The 21844-nt window shown below is 39.8% G+C and overlaps 1 protein-coding gene across 1 annotated transcript in view; it reads right to left on the bottom strand.

Annotated features, from left to right (window-relative positions):
* LOC135215665 (endoribonuclease Dcr-1-like) overlaps positions 1 to 10119 on the bottom strand; it is a 178889-nt gene extending 168770 nt beyond the window's left edge. Inside the window, exons 1-2 of the mRNA XM_064250609.1 lie at positions 10009 to 10119; positions 3088 to 3309 (exon numbers count right to left, since the gene is read on the bottom strand). Of these exons, the coding sequence (XP_064106679.1) occupies positions 3088 to 3309; positions 10009 to 10116 (330 nt within the window). The 5' untranslated portion in view covers positions 10117 to 10119. The remainder of the gene's footprint in view (positions 1 to 3087; positions 3310 to 10008) is intronic.
* Positions 10120 to 21844: the final 11725 nt, after the last annotated feature.

Raw genomic sequence — 21844 nt, 5'->3', positions numbered from 1 at the left:
GAATTTTGAAATTCTGTCGGACGTCAGAAATACAGCTATATATATATCTGTCAGGTAAGTTTCATGAACAAAACAACTTTTTTTTACGTTCGCGTGTTACGAATTCATGCATCATAGTGATAATATTTTCTCTGTGTTGCTTTGATCATTTTACAAAGTGTTATATACCAAAATCATTGCAATTTAGTGTACAATACAACAAAAAAATAATTAACTCATTAGCTTTAACCGTTTTGCTCACAGCGCGATTTGTATACAATTATATATGAAATCTTTTTCGTGCTGTCATATATTCCATTATTTATATATGATGATATTTTTTTTCATTTCTGATGTTGTATACTAAACTTCAGGCAATGATAAAAAAAGGAGCCAAAAATGAACTCTTAATCTTGAAAACTAAGCATGCTGTGATTTAAAAAAAAAAAACAACTTTTTTTTCCGCTTTGGCGCTCACTCGCAAACGCCGCTAGCATATGGGAGACACTTCAGAAATACTGACTGGCGTTTAAGGGTTAATATTGTGGTTGGTTTTTATTATCTTTTATATTTGTATGTATTGATATTTTTGGGGTATTTTTCTATATTTTCCCTTAAACTTTGATGTTAATACTGATTTTCAGCTTTTTTCTATGTATTTACATGAGTTGGAACTTTTTAAGGATGTATTTCCATTGATGTTGTAGTTTATTATTTTTTAAGTTCGCATGTATTTTTGGTATTTTTAGGAATTTTTTTGGTATTTTCCCGGTATTTTCCAATGAACATGGCCATAATGATTTTGAAATGTTTTCTGTGTATTTACATGATTTGGAACTGTTTTATTGTGTATTTTCATTGATATTGTGTTGTTTTTTATCATTTTTGATGTTCGTCTATATTTTTGGAATTTTTTTGGTATTTTCATAAAAACTTACAAATCTGACACTTACACACACAAAAAAACTATGGTCTTTAGCTTTAAAGTGCAACAAACCCCATGATAATACCTATTATAGTTACCAAGCTACAATATTAAAACTTTAACTTGCAATTACTCATTTTTCAAAAAACAGCGCTTAGCACCTTCTGGTTTCTCGACTACTAATTTATCCTTTGAAATACTCTGTGACCTTCAACATTAGCTGTATGATATTGTATTGTAAAAAAGTTTGTTTATTCATCCTTGATCTGTCCTAATTTATGAAAAAAGGGCTATAAAACCAGCACGGGGTGCTGTCAGCCATTCAGTGATCAAAATAGTGGAGAAAGTAGGAGTTAAATTTCCTAGAAAAAATCTATTTCCCAAATTTATTTGATAACAGCTTCATTGAATCGAGACATAAGAAAACCATTTGCACTGCTAAAACTGATAAAGTAAATGTAGCAATAATGGATAATGCAAGTTCTGTCTTTAAAATGTAACATTTATTAAGTGAAATAGTATCCTTTCAAAATTGAATAAGAATCTCCTTAATGAATCAATAGGTAGTTATTCTCCATCATAACTTATGACTTGATTAAAGCGAATAACCCTTTGATATTTTATTACTGTAAACATCTCATATAAACTTTCAAAGTACATATACAAAATCTTACAAAATTACTATTACAGCTGTTAGGAACTAGACAAGGCAACCAACTAATTAATTTGTTAGACCTAACAAAAAATTCAAAGGCTTCATGATCAATCCCATATTAGTAAGTTTTGATGTAAGTTCTTTATGTATTTACAAAAATGCAGTTATAAGCATTTTCATTTTTTCATTTTTACTATACATTGCCTTTTGCCACTGATCACTTAAAAATCATGCTCATGACAATAATATACGCTAATACATTCAGACTGGGCTATATTTAACGATGGCCAATTGACAGAAAAACTTAAAAAAAAAAAAAAAAAAAAAAAAAAAAAAAAAAAAAAAAAATTAAAAAAAAAAAAAAAAAAAAAAAAAAAAAAAAAAAAAAAAAAAACTCATCAATGGAAAGAGGAAGATATGTATATTCACATGGTACAAGAAAGAAAGAAAAAAAAAATGTAGGTACCTCCCACGGGAAGTTGTGAGTGAATAAGTGAATATTTTCCCACCCCTTACGGACCTCTTTTCCCTTTGACAGTCATAAAAAATTTGCTAACTTTACAAAGTTATGAGCGTTCTTTCTAATATCTATTCTCATTTTGTCAAACTGAAATTACAGCTCAAACAATATCATAAAATATAAGAAATAAAACTAGAAAAAATTCCTAGCATATTTATTGTTTTTCCGCAATTCATTCAAACTGTATGGCACCAAATCTTGATTGTATATGTACAATACCCATCCACTGCCCCGCGAAATCCACAATTTTTTAAAAAGTAAATTGTATTTTTCCTATCTATACAAACCTGCGGTCCTTTACATAAGGAATGCTAAAAGTAATTCCTTATGTAAAGGACTGAGGGTTTGTATATTGTGTAGGAACAAACTATATGCAAACTTATATATATGATACCCAAGCTGTGGGGGCTAAAACTACTAGTCTCGGGCAATGAAATGCCCGATAATGTTTGCTGAACTTATGAGAGGATTATAACAACAGGCTGAACTTATGAAAAACTTAACTTATCTAACTATACAGATAACAGGTTTCCTGTCCTCATGAGAGGATTAACTTAGGTAAATAATGGTAAACAAAATCAACTGAAAGCAGGATAAGGGGAAAAAATGGCTATATCAAGTCTCTGCCTGTAAAACATCCAAGCGTCCTCTATCATAGCCTATTCTTATATTATTAAAACGAGCACAAGCTTTATTCATTTGGAACAAGCCAACAGAATATTGTGTTCATCTGAAAGTAGTAAGAGGAGGTAATAAGACACAGCAAGAAGAGATCAGTTATTAAGAGAAAATAAATAAAATACATAGATAAAAATTTAAGAAAATTATTAAAATACAAGAAGATTTGTTTTAGGGTTGTCATGCACTGCATCTTTTCTTGAACTAATGAAGATCTAATTGCAGAACATCCTCTGGGAAACTTTTCCGCAGTCCAATGGTCTGATGAATAAAGGACTTCTGGAACCAAGAAGTTCGAGAGCGAGGAACATTGATGATAATAAAAAATACCTTCTTGTAATAATATTGCCGGCGTTTGGTTGTACCAGGACGGGGCATCCCTTCTGGAACTTGATCATCCACAGGTGGTGGACAAAGGTGGTCGTCCAAATTCATACTTTCTTTTCCTACTGGCTGTAGCTGGTCATCTAATTCGCCCATTTCATGAAGGCAACGACAACACTTAAGAGCAGCTGACATTTTTGCTAGAGATACTTTCTTCTGCCACGGACCCTGATAACAAAATTAACAAATTACTATAAATCTATTACCAAATTTTTTGGAAATTAATTTTTTAGTCTAAAATGGCATTATAACAGTAGCACTCATCAATAAAGTATCATCAATAGCGTCGGCGGCCAGGAACGGAACCCTGCCGCTAACCGAGGGACGCCTGTAGTAGTAAGTTAATGTTAAAAACCATAGTAATATAAAAAATGGCAATGTAACTGTAAATACAGTAGCAATAAATATATATATAACTGTTTGGTAAATTATGGGCACCAAAATGTATTTAAAATTACTAGTGTACAGCAGAAAGAAAGATCTTATTCAAAAATACTTAAAAATGCTCATAGTAATGAAGTAATAAATGATGGAAATCCTGTAATTGTATGGCAAAAATGGTACTGTACAGTAGCAAAAATAATAACAATGGTATGTAGTATCCCAAACACATTCTCCAACAATCTAATGTGAGCTTGAAAAACTGTTCTGTAAATATAAGTTTTATAATTATCCCTGTAACAAATATGGTAGTGCACAGCAGGAAGAATAACTGTTAGGTAATAACACAAACACACACTATAACTAATGAAGGAATTTATATAAACTTGAAAAACTACTGTTCAGTAATGACAAGACTTTTTATATGTGCTTGTAGAACAATTTCTGAATAACATCTTACCTATGTAGCAGCAAAGAATGCAAAGTATTGTAACATGCATTGAGAAAAACTTAAGACTATGTATATAACTGTACTTATGTACAACACTTACATACAATTTATAACTACAATATGACTTACGTATACCTAGTGTGTACACTCTGATTGATCATTGATGATAAAAATACAATAAGAAAAACCACAGAGCATTGATGCTTAAAGCATATACAATTTCCTTGTTGAGTACATGGAATTTCTCTACTATGAATGTAAAAAGTATATGGTAAGCATTAATATTACAAACATTACTTATCACAAATGATGAAAGACAAATGGCTGAATACATCACAACAAATTATACATTAACAAATGGTGCTAAAGGAAGAGGAAATGTAGATGTTAAAATTCTAAAACTTCAGCAGACTGGAACTACTACGACCACACAGAACTGCCAAAAACTAACGACTCATTGCATAGCACTCTCCATCTACTCTAAAGCATCTCAAGAATCGCCACTCACTACCATATTTGCCTAGAATACCACCCATTACCATATTTGCCTAGAATACCACCCTAATAATATTACCATATTTGCCTAGAATACAATGTGCACATACATGGCTGTGGATAAGAAAAATTAAACTGACTGACTAATTACACAATTTCTATGATACAAATATCAACATCAGATGAGGACATCATTAAAGATTATTTGATTAATTAGACGGATGAGGTAGTACTAGTTCTAGATGTTCATTTTGGTTGCTTCAAATATTCATTGATAAGGCACCGAGCCTTCTTCAATGCACATTATTCCTTCACTTTTAATGTACAAATCATGTAAGTCACAACCCCTTGTAAATCATACATTAGGTCTTATAACAGATCTTTGCTGAACACTGACATTGATTTGCTTACCATCTTTACTTTTCCTGAAAGTTCTAAGTCTTTTCGCTGATTCACTAAATTGCTTCTTCATTTCAAAGATTTACATTTTCATCAGTCTTCACATAAATACCTTTCCAACTACCTGTTTTGCTGGGGACAAGATTTTAGCCATGGCATTTTTTAATCAACAATGAATGCACAAAAGATTTGCTATATACAGGCAGTCCCCTATTCACGACGTTTCACTCTTGAGATGTGTGTAAGCCAAAAATTGGCGTAAGCCTAAAAATTTTTTGGAAATCGTCAAAAATCCTAAGAAAACTCTATTTGAATGCTCTGGGTGCCTGTTGAAAACTATGTTAACTACATTTTTATTGTTTTTCATAAAAAAACCTTCAATATTGTTTAATGTATATACTCCTGTAAGGTTTGATATTTAAAGACCAATTTTATGGCATAAAATTTTGGGACTGAAAATTATGTGGTATTTAGGCTAGTTTTAGAAATGTGCAAGAATCTGGCACTAGGCTATGCCTAAGCTTTGAGAACCTTTTAATATTGTTAATAGTATTTGTTTCTACAGAAGTTGACAAACTTTCAGTTTTGTATAATAACCACAACAATCAATATAAATATTCTTTTACTTATCTGAGAATCTATTATTGTTAAGTTGTTTTTAATTTACATCTGTTCTAGACTGTAATAAGTGCAGCCTACTTTCATTTCCTGAATGTAAACAAAGTATCTATTAGCCGCGGCTAAGCAGTCATTTATATTTCATTAGCTGATAACTTCTTCATTCACAATTCACAAAGAATCATGTATTTTTTTCATATTCTATTGGTAAAAGGATGCTGTAAATTAAAAACAGTCATGCAAAGAAAAAACAAACATTTGTGAATATCATAAAACATAAAATTAATCAGACTGCTCTCATCGAAGCTAGCAAATATTTTCTAGAATTATTCTTCTGTTATAATGTCATTGTATGTTTCATCATACCTGTTGGTATGGAGGAGTTATGAGTTCCATTTGATAACGTCTGTGTGTGTGTGTGGTGTGTGTGTGTGTGTGTGTGAGAGGAAGAGAGAGAGAGAGAGAGAGGAGATAGAGATGAGAGAAGAGGAGAGAAGAGAAGAGACGAGAGAGAGAGAGAGAGAGAGAGAGAGAGAGAGAAATTGGTGGTTGGATGGTTAACTGTTGGATTGGCTGTTGAGAGTTCTGGGTTGTCTGTTGGTACTGTTGTTGTTAGAGTTGCTGTGTTTTGATAGAGTGTTTTTGGTCAGTCTTTGTTGAGAGCTGGTGACAGTTAGTAGTGTCGGAAGCAGTTATTTGAAGGCGCTGGAAGTCAGTTGAGTTTTGTGTTATTGATTTGTTTTACTGATTTGTTGTTAGTTTGGTGCTGTTTGCTTTGGAGTGGTTGTGCCTGTATTGTTGGATTTGTTGTGCTATGAGGTTTTTTTTGGGGTTATGTGTGAGTTACTGAGGGTTGTATGTGATTGTTGTTGAGGTGAGGGTGGTTGTTGTTGTGGGGGCTGTTGCTGGTTCTTGGTTGGTGGTTGTGAGTTGGTTGAGGGTTGTTTTGCTGGGGTCTGTTGTGATTCCTTGAGGTGTTTGTGTGTTTGTGTTTGCCTGTTTGTGTTGTGGTTGCGTCCCTTTTTTGTTGTTGTGTTGTATGGTTGTGGGGTCGTGGTCTTTGGTTGTGGTTCTTGGTTTTTGTCTTGAGGTTGTTAGTGTTCCAGTGACCTCGACCAGCAGACGGCACAGAATAGCCTGGAGTATCTGGAGTTGGGTAAGTGTGTGTGTGTGTGTGTGTGTGTGTGTGGGTAGGTCAATTGTTCTGCATATTCCGTAGTGTAAAGAAGAAAGTGTGACTGGGGTGAGTTGGGCAGCTGGAGCGATTAGGTTTATGTGGGGGGGATTTGCCCGCTTATTTCTTTAAGCTTGTGATCCCGCTACATCGGTATCTCCATTAGGTAAAGATAGATTAAATAATAGAAATTACTGATTATATGCTTTTGATAGTTTCAGTAGTTGAAGAGAGATAATGAAAATTTATGATTACTATACTGTGTGGAAGGTAAAGTGGTTGCTTGGCGATCGTTCGCTACTCAGTAGTGTTGACGAAACCGTGTACGTAAACAAAAGGTTGGAAGTTTTTTTTTTTTTTTTTTTTTTTATTATAGTTATAATGGTTAATTAATAATTATTAGAAATGAGTACATACGGATTATCTATACATTTATTGGCATACTCTAAGCTTTTAGCTTCTTAGGTTTAGATGTCAGAATCTTAGACTAGGCTACAGTAGCAACTGCTAACATAGTCTAGGCTTGTTGCCAGAATCAAAACTCAACATTATAAGGGATATATGCTAAAGTCCTAATATATGCGGTAAAAATGGGGTTGAACATTACATGCAGTCGAATATTACTCAAGTATGTAGAGTATTTTGCCTTTTTGGAACCATATTTCTTCCATCGGATCGGCGTTGTAACCCTTGAACATGTGTTGTAAGCCAGGAAATAATTTCTGATGAATACACTAATTGCGGAACGTTGTAAGCCACGGATTGCCTGTACTTTGTAGTCTCACAGCACAAAGTTCAGGCTCAGCATTCCTGTGCCACAAATTATTTTTCTTGTTTTACTTTTTTTTTTTTAGTTAAAAGCAATGGCTTATGCTAGATTTTGCAATAACAAACATCTGTGCCATTATATACATCAGCTTTAAAAGTTAATCAGTAATATTTTATTTTTATTTTTCTGCGTTGATAAAATGTTGGGAGTTATTCATTTATGAAATGTAGTATAAGAAGCACATTTTTAATTTTATAAATTTTTTTTATAACAAAACATTCTTTATGTTTTGAAGTGAAACTGTTTGTGTTGTGACGTCATAGGACGCAAGATGGCGGCCGCGGGAGGGTGAAAAATGTAAAAGCAGTGAAGAACTGGCTAGGCATTTTGGTGTGTACTTTGAGAGCTCTCTTTGTTGTCGGTTGTGGGTTGTAAGTCAGGTTGTGTTGTTTTGTGGTCTTAAGCTGGATTATACTGGAAGAGGAACGTGAATAGTGGGTGGATTGCATGACCATAGCATATTGGACAAGCTAGGCTACAAAAACATTCACCACTGTTACATATATGTTAATTAATTCCTTATACATCTACAGAATTTTTTTTTACTTTTCTGCATTACTTTTCACTGTATATTTTCTTTTTCTGATACAATACACACACAGTATGGCATGTTTTACTTAGCATTTTCATTTAATGGCATTTGTACTCTCATAAAAAAAAACTAATCTTCTAGACTCTAAAACTAATCTTCTAGAATCTGAAGTGTTTGTTATAGCCTACCTTAAAACCACATGCTTCCTTAAGAGGACATATACAGTGGAACCTTGGTTTTTTGTATGATTCAGTTAATGAAGTGTTTGGACTGAGTGCAAAAAAAAATACTTCCAGGAAAATCAATTGCCCCTCAAGTGTCTCCTTAGTAATGGACAATGCTTCTGCACATCCTCCTGGCTTGGAAGGCCAGGTGCTAGAAAAATTTACATTCATCATTGTGAAGTTCTTGCCCCTCAATACCATTTCTCATCATCCAGCCCATGGACCATTTTGAACTTCAAGAAACTCTACACCAAGGCACTGTTTCAAAGGTGCTTTGAAGTGACCTCAGACACAGAACTGACCCTAAGAGAGTTCTAAAAGAATCAATTCAATATTATTAATTGCAAAAGTCTAATAGATAAGGATTGGCAGGAAGTGACTTCCAGGACAATTAACTCTGCCTGGAGAAAATTGTGGCCCAACTGTGACCTCGAGAAGGATTTTAAAGGATTTGAGGCTGACCATGACAACCTTACAACTGTTGTGGAATCTACTGTCTCTGGGGAAGTCCTGGGCTTGAATTTGAGCAGGGACAGCAACAGATAGCAGATGAGAAGAAATCCAAGGAGGAGGAAGACGAGAGGGGACAATGTGCCTACTTCAGTGATTAAGGACGTCTTCCAAGTGGAGTGATGTTAAAAATTTTGTTAAGACTTGGAGTGATTTTAAAAATTTTGTTAAGAAGTTTCATCTAACAAAGTTGTTGTAATCTGTCTCTAACACATTTAATGAAATTGCATTGTTTCACTTTGAAAGAGACATCAGAAACAATTGTCTCTGGACAGTTTTGTTGTGCGGCACGGGTCCAATGACTCTCAGGCTGGTCCTAGTGCCAGTAGAAAACAAGAGGGGAAGTAACACCAAACAGTGCCAGTAGAGAAGTAAACCCAGATAGGCTCTTGATACCAAAGTTCTTCTGGAAGGGGATTCCCCTTCCAAACATTAACCTCTCCTCCTCCCTCAGCCCTCCTCTCTATCTTCCATACGCCAGCAAAAGTCTTCCATAAAGGTAAGATTGATGGTAAAAATTAATTTATTCATTCATTGTTCATTTATAGTTATTCTCATTGTATTTTGTAAGTAAAATCGTGTTTATTTCCTATAAAATGTATCTTTTAACTTTTTTGGGTGACTGGAACGCATTAATTGTATTTACAATATTCCTTATGGAAATTATGGTTTTAGTTTTGTACGTTTCAGTCTTTGTGGGAGGTTCCAGAACAGAATATGTATGAAAACCGAGCATCCATTATAATATGTGTGGGCAACATCTATAGTAACAGGGAATAAACCATTAAATTTATTAATCTTCATTAGCATACAAATTCCATATGTATAAAATAAAAAAAGCATATGATTGCAAAACTCATTAGGTACCAAAAATACAAATACAATTAAGGTAAAATAAATGTTAAAATAAGCAAGAACAGGTTTTTGAGTATACTATCTTTAACCAAGGGAACTGTAACTTAAGCCAATAAAAGGCAGAGCAATATTACAAGGTTTTGGAACATTTGATTACCTGGTCATTGCCATGTACCTAAACATCAACTGGTATAACACAAACTTTTTTTTTACTGTAAATAGCTGGAATACATAATTAAAAGGAAGGGATATAGTACCTAATTCCTTTGTGCTAAGAACTGTCATGGAATATGCAATATATAATACGACGAATCTACCATAAATTATGAGCTAAGCTAAACTAGTAACCCATTAGTCAAAAGAAAAAATACAAAATGTAGACCAAATGATATACCTTACCTCTATGGTGCCTTTCAGAGGAGAGTTGATTGGAAGCATTATCTTACATCGATAAACAAAGTCTTCTCCAAAGTTAAGAGTTTTCTTTGACTCCTCTATTTCCCACATTGCAGTTAAACCGAGTAAATGTATCATGGGTAACTTGCACAATACCTAAAATATTGGAAAAAATCATATTTAATTATATAAAAAAATAAAAAAATTTCTAAAAAATGAATGAATACAGTGGTACCTTGTTTGTCGAACGTTTTTTATGTCAAACTTTCCGTTTCAAAAGGAATTTTAGAAAATTTTGGGTCCTTTTTTTTTTTTTTTTTTATTTTTTTTTTTTTTTTTTAACAAATGCTCGTACTTTGAACTAACTGATTATCTAGTTTATACTTGTATTCGACGGCCTACTGGGTCTTACAAGTTAAACTGTACTAAAAAAAATTTTCATTTACAATAGTATATAGTTAATGATAACCATATTCAACAAAATAATAAAAGTATAAAGCATTTAATATAAAATTTAGCTTTCAACAGGAAATTTACCTCTACAATATAAAATAAACTAATAGCGATCATTATGAAGCTATGAAATTTTGGATACGAAAGTCACCGATAATAATGTGCAGATTCTGAGAAGTTTAGTACTGTAGTTAGACTTACGATTGGGTAGGCTAACTTGGGAAAGTAGGCTAAATGTGTTAAGTACACTATTCTAAAGAAAGTTATCAGTATAAAGTTATAAAATGATGAGGTTAAAATATATGAGTAATAAAATAATGAAAAGCAGTGTCAGAAACGTAGCTGTAGTAGGCTAAGTCGGAAACTAGGCTATTTGTAGGTGGAATTACCTAAGGGCTTAATTATTTATGGATGTATTCTATATTCCGGGATTTTCTGTGAACTACAACATACCCGAGGAATAGAGGAATCATGGGTATAATAAGTACTACATACTGTATTCATTACCTCATACTATCAAATTTGGTACCAAGAAGAAAAAGTCTGGAACATGCAATACGAGCCTACTTATAAATTCCTTACTTGTTCAAGAGCCCAATTGAAGAATCCATTGTCACTTCGGCATGTCCTGGAGTAATATATGGTAAGTGCGCTGCATTTGCCTCCTCAGGCAACACTTCTTTATCAGTTCCAACCTCAACACTGCCACAATAATTAAGCAACACCTGTTAATAAAAACATTGCTGTAAGACCATGGAATAAACTAGGATGTAGAATTTAGACTGGAGGAAATTGACAGTAAAAAGGTTTCAAAGGTGTAACAGGAGGAAAAGCCTGTTAATCAATTATTAGAAGAGGGTGGAAAGTAAGAAGGAAGTAAACAAGGCAGAGAACCAATAGTAATGCCCCTACAGTGCACAAGAGGCACACTGACGGCACTATCTCCCAACAGGAAAGCTGTAAGACCATGACACTATTAGAGAGAGAGAGAGAGAGAGAGAGAGAGAGAGAGAGATGAGAGAGAGAGAGAGAGAGAGAGAGAGAGAGAGAGAGAGAGAGAGAGAGAGAATGTATTTTGAGAATTATTGTGGATATATACCAGTCAAATCAATTCTTGTAGCTAAAAGTGATTGATTTCTACTGACACACAAGAGCCAGGGGGAGGTGCAGCATTGTACACTTGAATGTCAAACCAGGTGTGTAAAAGACATTTTCTTTCTCTTCAGACATCCCTCAAGTAACAGACCAGACCAGCATCCCAACACAAATAAATTACTTCTCTTGTAAATTGCACCTTTATGTAACAGCATGCTTTTGTTACTACGAATACGACACATACATTTAAATATATTTTTATAATAAAAGGGGAACTTATTTATACTTACCAAGTAATTACATAGCTACAGTTTCACTATCCGTCAGTAATAAGAATTTTTAAAATTCATGGTAGTGCTACACAACTAACCCCGCCCATTTTCATGGTAGAGGGGAAACCAAACTCGTCAAAGTTCAGTTGTTTAATTTCCTTTCATCCATGTGAGGGAGACGGGGAGGGTTTGATATGACAAATTTTGAATCTATGTAGTTTTCATAGCTAACAAACCTTTTGAGGTCTTAACAACAGGATAATTCTTCTAGCGCCAGCTGGAAACTGGTAAAAAACAATCAAAGATTGTAAAGCAAGGAATCAATAAAATCTCATTTTATTATAAAAAAAAAATTATATAAGGAACTTTTCAAATAATTACATAGCAGAATCCCACATTGTAGGAAGTGGGATTTTTGAAGGGTGTGATAACCCACATATTTGCTTAATGCAGGTAGTTTGATCCTATCCCCAGCGATTCACAGAAGCCCCACTGCATTAACATCACATCTGTTGCTCCTTTGTTTTAGTGAGAATAATTCTCAGCAATGAAAAGAAAATGTGTGAATTCTTAGTAAGGAAAAGAAAATGTGTGGAGTCAAATAAAAGACAAAAAGAAACTAATAGCAATAATTATGAAATGCCAAATTTAGACCTATGAAAGTCACTGCTGAATAATGTGCAGATTCTGAGAAAAGTTTAGTACTGTATTCTCTTTGTATTGTTGTATTGACCTACTAGTAAGCTAACTTGGGAATGTAGGCTAAATGTGTTTTAAATAAAGTAAACTATTTTAAAGGAAATTATACATTATGAAGTTATAAAATGATGAAGTTAACCCTCTTACTCCAAAGGGGTATAATAAAAATGGTCTCCCATATGCCGGGGGGGTCTCGGAGTGAGCACGGAAGCGGAAAATATATTTTTTTCAAAAAATCACAGTGCTCTTAGTTTTCAAGATTAAGAGTTCATTTTTGGCTCCTTTTTTTGTCATTACCTGAAGTTTAGTATACAACCATCAGAAATGAAAAAAAAATCATTATCATATATATAAATAATGCGGTACATGATAGCGCAAAAACATAATTTCATATATAATTGTATTCAAATCGTGCTGTGAGCAAAACGGTTAAAGCTAACGAGTCAATTTTTTTTCGTTGTATTTTACACTAAATTGTGTTTGCCAGTTTCCAGCTACACTAGAAGATTTATCCAATTGTTAAGACCGAAGGTTTGTTCCACATATGAACATGTAAGTATGCAAAGAAAAGTGCAAAGAAATATTAGAAAAGACATCCAAAAAAGTTACTGCATCTTCGTTCTCGGTAAATTTACGTAAATATTTTACAAGAAATTGCTCAATTTATTAATGATTTTATTTCTTATCTGTTTTGATATTGTATGAGACTTAATTATAATTTTACAAAATAAAATCAAATTATTTATTAGGAAAAACGTGTATAACTTTGTAACATTTACGATTACTATCTTGTAAATGTGACCCCACAAGGGGTTGTAAATAAGTCATTGTCAACTTTTCATGTAAGGTAGGGAAAATTTTTTAAAACTTTTTCTTACACCATGTGCACTTGGATATCTTCTTTCCATTGGTGTTTTTTTTTTCTTAAATCAGCTGACACCTCTAAAATTAACACAGCCTGGGACAGCAGAATAATAGTTTTTTTACCTGTCCCACTAAGGGTTAACTGATAGCATCAGGCCTGTGGATCATGTGGAGGTTGTAATAACCGTTAATGGATTCAAATCTAGCTATGACCATGCGAAACGTAATAAACTGAGTTCAATCCGGCTAAGACGATGTGAGCAATCATATTTCGTGCCATGCTCTTCGAACAAATTTTGAGTGAAAACATTCAAATCATTTGTAAGGGCAAAATGACTATATGCACTGCGTCTCAGTTCAACTCATATATGTGTCCCTAAATATACTTAGGGAATTGTAGCGCAACAAGATAAACTGGTATATCGTACTACTGGATATATCTGTGCAAAATGGAAATATCAATTTGAGGGTTTTTGCATCCAGATCTAGTGCCAAATATGTAATATTCACTATTAGTATCATGTTATAAATACAAACAACAAACATGCATCTTTTACATGGCTCTTTTAAAAAGGTTATGTCTTACTTTACTATCCAATATATTATATATTCTCCTATTATTATTCCATTATAAATTCAGACATAGCAATCAATGTTTTGGCTTGGAAATCACCTGAGGACAATTATGGGGCAAGTTTATTTCACTGTATTTAACTCAATTCAGAGCAATTTTGTTGGTTCTAGTTAGCACAAAATGACAATTTGTCGAAAATTGCATTTTTCCTAACTATACAAACCTGAGGTCCTTTAACAATAGGAAGTAGCTAAGCGGCAGCTGGAACGGTCGTAAGCTTCGAACAAGGGGAGAACGGTAGTTAACTGCTTGTCCGACAGTCGCGCGCCGCGCGACTGGGAGGTAAACAAATCACTTTTGCTTTTGGCCCAGCAAAATACGCAGAGTGAGGGGTGGCATGAGGAGGGACTATATGTAAAGGACCTCAGGTTTGTATAGTTAGGAAAATGCAATTTTCGACAAATTGTCATTTGTTCCGATACGTAATACAAACCATCGGTCCTTTAACAATAGGAAGACTCACTTCTTGGTGGGAGGAATCTGAGTCTTTTGATGAACAGACTGGTGTTCGTCCATCCCTGGAATGCCTCCCTGGTCGTAAGAGCGAGGGAGGGATCCAAGCCTCTGTCCGATTGATCGGGGTGTGCACCGCAGGATCAATGGTCAGACCTCTGGGCCGAGTACTAAGAGAGAGGCAAGCGTATCTCTTCGTACCAGCAAGCAAGAACTTGTTCCTGTTTGCAAGAGGCAACATAAAGTATGGGTTGTCTCAAGCTGGCATCCACTTCCTCCCCCTTGTTGGAGGAAGTGGTGGATATATCGCTCCTATCCCTAGTGAAAGGGATAGGATGGGGCTCTGTTGAGTAGCTCACCTGCATCTTGTCCATTATACAGCAGGGTGACGACCGTGTCCCTCTAACCACAGGTAGAGGGGAAGAAAAAGATGGGAAGAGGAGCCAGTCACACTCTCATTCACCATCCATTCTTACGGTCACACCAGGACTCGATGCTGTTCAGCCTGCGAGGGTCTGGGTTCGCTACACAACGTGTTGAGCAGCCACCACGGGTCCCAAGAAAAAAGATCCAAGGACCTGTGGGCAATATCCCGAAGGTAGAAGGAAGGGCATGTGGTCTGGTTGGACCAGAACCCCTGCCTTCAGTACCTGCGCCAAGGAGAAGTTCTTGTGGACAAGGCAGCATCTCCTTCGCATCGAAGGCGGTGAAGTCCATTAGGGAGGGGATTGTGAACGACTCGAACCAATCGTCAGGGACCGAAGGGTTCTGAGTCTTCGCTACGAAGTTCGGTACGAAAATCGAGCGTCACGGATCCCCATCCCCTGGGTGCCTGACTTCGCAGGAGAAGTCATGCAGTTCCTCAGAGGAAAAGAAGGAAATAGTCGCATGACCTATCCCTCTTCTCTACTTCGGTGATGTCCAGTACCCAACTGGTTCTGTCCGTTAGCAACGAAGTCTCTCGCATCCTCCTATCCCCATGCAGCGAAGTTCTCGGTAGTGGATAGGACACCGACACTCCATGGTGGGTGTCAATGGTATGGGTACTGTGACAAGCTATTAAAACGAAGTAATGGTTGCTGTGTAACAACCGAACTAAGTCAACAGCGTAATTCGTAACTGACTCGGGCGCTCTGACAGCTGCCGACCGACTGCGTTCGGTAGGAGGCAAGTGTCAAAGCATCCGAGTAAGTCACGTGACCTTCGCCTTTAAAGGGTTAGACCGACCGAGACCAAACCAATGATGTATTTGTTTGTCACCATTGCCGGACAGCGAGGTGATGATTCTCTTAAGGCATGTACCCAACAGGCGAAAGTCAATTGCCTTCTAGAGACCTAGGTCCCTGAAGGTAAAACATCTCATGTTTGTTGAATCTCAGCTAAGGAGAAACAACACTATGTACCGTTGAAGACGAAGGTAGATATTGAATGCAACCTACGTCTTCACATATGAATCGAGAGAAGGATCTCAAGATTCATAACCTGTGCTTACAAATGACTGAAAACGCTACCCACGCTATTTCATTGCTGTCCGGTGAGAAGTCGTAGTTGCAATGAAAGCGGGGCGTTCTTCGGTAATGAAAACACAGGTGAAAGCCGCCTGAAGAAAACTGCTTCTCATGGGCTGAACATTTGGAGGTAGAGCTGTCAGGTCGGAGAGTAGGCGATGTCTTCTGACACATCTTGTAATTCGGGTTGAACAATGAACAATTGTACACCTACGAATACGAGATATTTTGAAGACAAACTCAGATGTCTGCAAAATCATTCGCATTATCGCAGTGCGATGCAGCGGGAGAGACTTGTACAGACTTCTTTGTTACCGTGCGGTAAACAGAAAGATGCAAGAGTCCAAGAGATATCTCTGTTGAAAATTCTCGCAATGTCGAAGGCGATGGAATCTAGCGTCACCGCAGTAGATGGTCCTTCATTATTGCGAGAATCCCGTTAATCAGAGACCTAAGTCCATGATTGTTAGGCAGAGATACGGTTCGGTAGTCAATCAAGCAGGGGAGAGAGAGACATACATGACCGTGAATCCTCGGAGGCCCAGCTGATACTGAGCTGCTTATATCAGGCAGTTCAATACGCAGTGGTTGAGCCTGCTGACTCGTCATCCTGAGTTGCCAGGTAATCCATTATTCCACGAAGGAATGCGTTCGGCTAGAACTACCGAGCATAAAAGATATGCTCGGGCAATTATATTTAGGCGAAACGAATTTCGGTAAATATAAAAGTTGAAATGGTGTTGTCGTGACAAAACCATAAGTATATAAATTGAAACTGAAAACTCCTGGGAGGTTGCAGGCAACCCCGAGTGCAGTTCAATTATAATACTTCTCGTCTAAGTCGCAATCCGTAGAATAACTAGGATATGCGCCTACCCTCGGACAATTCAACTGCTTTAGCAGAATCAGGGTCGCGAGGTTAATATACGTATATATTTGTAGGATTCTGAACAACGATCTCCATCCTAAATTCTTTCCTTCAAGAAAACAAAATAAGGATTGGAGATCGACCACCTTCGTTCTCTATCAAAGAGAGTGAGGGAGAAGTCTTCCTCGAAGGAAAGCTTCAATGGTGAACAGAATACTAAGACGATAGTTCAAGCCAAACTGGATATTCCCGTCCGATCTCCTCTATTCCAGGTTGGTCGCCTACTGTGAGATAGTTTCTTTCAGCAGCAGTCTTCTTCACAATGCTAGAAATTCCAGGAATTCGAGCATAGGCGAGGTTCCCGATTATCGTGTAACATATCGGGGATTCTCGTCTCGCTCACTTTGGACCGTGGTCTCGCGTAAGTGTTTGAAGATCGTAAAAACTCGAACACTCTGAATGCGCTAGAAATTCCGTAGAATTCTAAGCAGTCTGCGAAACCCCCACCGAATTCGTCAAACGATATCGGCTGGTGGTCCTCTCGATTCCCGTAGAAATCGAGAATGGAGCAGGATTCCTCCTCAACGACCGGGGCTTACGTCAGGTAGGACCCGAAGGTCCCCCCGGTAGCGCAGTCCCGAACGTGGGATCCTACAAAGAAATCTCTGTAGGATCCTTCCCCTTTCCCTCGTAGCCGTAAGGAGAGAGGGAATGGGGAAGGAATTGGATACTCGCTCGCCTTCCCAGTGGAACTAGCAGTTGGAGAAGAGTAGGAGCAGCCATCGCCTTGCGGCGATGGCCTCTTAGAGTCTGGGAAAACGTATCGTCAGGAGAAAACGTTTTCCCGCGGAGGGTTACGAACTCTCACTGTAGGTAAGGGTCTGCCGCCACTGTGAACGTCGTCTGGGTGGGGCTAATCGACACCTGACAGGAGAGAGCCGATACCGTCCTCCGACTCATTCCAGTCCTCGTCGAGGTCGAAACCTCTCAGGAGGACCGAAGGAGTATTTAAATACGGTGTCCGAAGACACGTAGAAAACGCCGCTGTGCGCAGTAGAGGAGGTGGAAGTAGCTTGATCGACCGGCCAGAACTGAGAGAGCCTTCTTGTCCGGAGACGAGACACTGGTTCGAGACAGAATCGGCAAGCTCCGATCGCGGCAGACCCACCGTCGGTTTGGGTTCCCTCTCGGGCCCCAAAACGACTCGAGCAGAGACGTGGGCTCTGCTGGTGGGAGCGGCAATCCTTCCGCAGGGTCATTATGCTGACGAATCAGCTTAATGACTTCTGCAAATTCCTCTGTATCTCGGGAGTAAACCGCGTCTTGCGGAGTAGGACCGTCCAGTCCCTCCAACAAGAACAGATCCCTAGATACTCCTCCTTCAGAAGGAGGAAGAGCGGCAGACCCCTGACGGTCGCCTCCAGCTAATTGCGCGTATGTCCTGGTCGGTCCTAGAACCGTGCCTGGTCCATACGGCGTCATAGCGGGGTCGCGAGCGGCGCACCTCTCGCGATCACTCATAGGTACCTCGCTCCTCCCGGCGTAGCCCAGGAGTTGAAGGTACAGGAGAGGCAGACCTGACGCTCCCCCCTAGCTCGCTGGCAGGACCAGCGTGCTTGGAGGGCTGCTGCTGATCGTCAACCCGCGGTGGCGATCGAGCAGCATGCCTAGCCTTGCCGCTCGCTCCTGAGGCGAGAGGCTTGGCTGAGAACGTCGACGCTGATCTCTAGCGTCAGGCGAGCTGTTGCTGGTTACCGTCTCCGCCCGGTCCCGATGGGAGCGGCGTCAGGTGACCTGCTAGGCTCGCTGTCACGGTGAGACCGACGAGCGTCCTCTCGGCGCGTCGAGCCGCTGGTACCAGCCGTGGCTGGTACCGACGGCCGCGGGGAACCCCCTTCCTCGCCTCAACCCCGTTTATGGGAGAGGCAGACCTGACGCTCCCCCCTCGCTCGCTGGCAGGACCAGCGTGCGTGGAGGGCTGCTGCTGATCGTCCAACCCACCGCGGTGACGGTCGAGCAGCAGGCCTAGCCTTACCGCTCGCCTGGGGCGATTGGCTCGGCTGAGAACGTCGAGACCGATCTCTAGCGTCAGGCGAGCTGCCGCTGGTCACCGTCTCCGCCCGGTCCCATCGGGAGCTGGCGGACGGGTGACTGCTAGGCTCTGTGTCGCGTCGAGACCGGCCAGCGTCCTCTCGGCGCGTCGAGTCGCTGGTACCAGCCGTGGCTGGTACCGGCGGCCGCGGGGACTCCTTCCTCGCCTCAACCCAGTGGCTGATCAGCGACCGTCACGTTAGCCCGAGCAGCCAGTTGATCGCTGCGAGAGCGTCCACTGGCCTGGCGAGAGTCGTGTGCACGACTCTCGCCAGTCTTCTGCTCCGCGCCGCTGTCTTGACGGCGAGCGAGCTCGGGCGTCAAAAACTTTGGCTGGACGGTCTTCTTGGAAGAGCGTCCACTCGGTGCTTCTCGCGAACGAGAAGCGGCCGAGACGGAACCTGGTTTAGCGGCAGACCCGCTAGCACCAGGTGAGGACGCACCAGCCGAGGCTGGTGCCCTCTGGTCCCCGTCGACTTCTTCTTTGCAGAAGAAGCGACGGGCCCCGTTCCGAAGGAACAGGAGGACCAGCAGAAGAGCTCCCCAGCTCGCCTGAGCGAGCCGGGCCCTTAGAAGATCCCGAAGGAGTCTTCTTAGGGGGGAAGGAGGCAACCTTCTTCTTCTTCGGCTGTTTGGCCTTAGAAGTCGAAGGGGAAGGTCTTCTTCGCCAGGCTCCGCAGGACAGACGTCAGGTCTTCCATCCAGGAGGGAGCCGGGGCAGTTGCCGAAGCAACAGGGCCCGACTGCACCTGTCCGGAAAGACCTGAGACTGTGACAGCATCACCAACAGCAGGAACAACAGGAACAGGTCCAGGAACCGCAGGAACATCTGAAAGTGAATGAGCAGCAGGCACCTGATCTGAAAGGGAATGAGCGGCTGGGACAGCAACAGGTACGGCAGGCACGGCAGGTACACAGGAGAGGACGGCGTCCTGTCGGCAGCTACCGTCATCCTCGGCACTGGCGGCAGGTCCAGGGGGGGTACTCTTTGGGCAGCGGCAGTCCGGGGTCGGCAATACAAAGAACCCAGGTGGCGGTGGCACCGTCCTGATTGGCACGGCAGGAATTGGTTCTGGATTGCAGCCGTGGGGTGTTACCGACATGACATGTGGTGTGTACACCAGGTGCGGTGACATCTCATATGCTGGTGTCGAGATGTGGTTGTGTAGTGGTTACCGTATCATGAGTGACCACTGCCGACCCCGCCAACCGCTGAATCAACCCCTGCAGTCCCAGCGACTCTCACACCTGTCCCAGGTCGTGTCCTCGCTGATGGCAAACCTGCGGAAGCAACAGTCGGGTTAATTAGAGGGGCTTCCTCGCGCCGGGGGAGAGAACCCCACCCAGAGCGGACGGAAGACCCCGAGTACAACTGGACGTCCGTTACCAAAGGAGTCACTGGACTTCCAATGACTTCTTGTGTCCTCGTACAGCACCACTGCGCCTCTGACGAATGCATACACGTTACACAGGGCTCGTTGCGGGAGCACCTCTCGCCCCCGACAAACGAGTACAAACCTCGTGAGGATCTACATCTACATTCAAGGTCGTCTCCCACGGATGTAGCACCTGCGGTAACATAGATAGATTAGTAAGAGGGGTTCCCTCACGCACGGGGGGAAGACATGCCCCACCCCGAACGCAAGGAAGCCCCCACATACAAAATACAATGAAGAAGCTGAGCGGGGGCAGGAAGGAAGACGAAGAATCGGCTACCAACTTCCTGGCAGACCTTCGCTTCCCCCACCCCCGCACAGCAGTGAAAAGTAATATGAAAATGAAACAGAATACTGCCCTTGCGATTCACTTCATAGAACCTTAAAGGAGAAAAGATCAATTCCCGGGTAAGAACGGAAAACTTGATCCAAATATGATGCTATCATAAAATATATATGAAAATGTGAAACAGAATACTGCACTTGCGATTTCATTTCACATAAAAAATCGTAAGGATCAATTCCCGGGTAAGAACGAAAATTGATCCAGATTAAATTCATGCAACCAATAAATGAAAATGAAAAGAATATTGCAATTGCGAATCCACTTTCATTGCATTCTATATACAAAATTAAAAGTTCGTGCCGAGCGCACTCACACTCTCGGTAACGAACGCACAGGGCAAAAATATAATGAAAAAAGTACTTACATTTTTCAATTACACCCTTTCGCCCAAATACATGACTCGGCGCGAGCGCGCCCTCGGCACCGAGACATAATTCAAGGGTTCATAATTAAGTAATGAAAATGAAAACAGTGTACTTACAGTTTCATTTTCAAGTCAAACAAACCATTAGTAGAAAACACAATATAAACAAAGCATACGACGATGAAGCGGGCAGAGAGCGATGACGAACACGTCCTTCACACCCGCGGCCGAAAGCAAAAGTGATTTGTTTACCTCCCAGTCGCGCGGCGCGCGACTGTCGGACAAGCAGTTAACTACCGTCTCCCCCTGTTCGAAGCTTACGACCGTTCCAGCTGCCGCTTAGCTACTTCCTATTGTTAAAGGACCGATGGTTTGTATTACGTATCGGAACAATGAATCTTTTACTCTATTTATACTATAAGAGGAGGTTACAAATCGTTATACCATTTTTTTTTTTACTCTCCTTATTTCATCACATGAGCTTTATGTAAGTGAACCTCACCTTTATTCACGGAGGATTTCTTGCTGGAACATATACCCCCATTAAATTTCAGCGAATACCCCCATTATTCCCCCAACAAAGGATAAATACCCCCATTATTCACAAAATTCGCTTATTCACGGTATTTTTCTATAAGAAATATCCACAAATTTCTGGTTTATTCAATCAATTTCACCATAAAATGCATTTTTTGAGATACAACTATTAAAAAAACCAGGTATAAACATTTAGTGAGTTTTTCTTGAGTTTTACCT

Source organism: Macrobrachium nipponense, chromosome 5, assembly GCF_015104395.2.
Source record: "Macrobrachium nipponense isolate FS-2020 chromosome 5, ASM1510439v2, whole genome shotgun sequence".
In the NCBI taxonomy this organism is placed as follows: domain Eukaryota; kingdom Metazoa; phylum Arthropoda; class Malacostraca; order Decapoda; family Palaemonidae; genus Macrobrachium; species Macrobrachium nipponense.
This window is presented reverse-complemented; position numbering and strand designations above follow the sequence as displayed.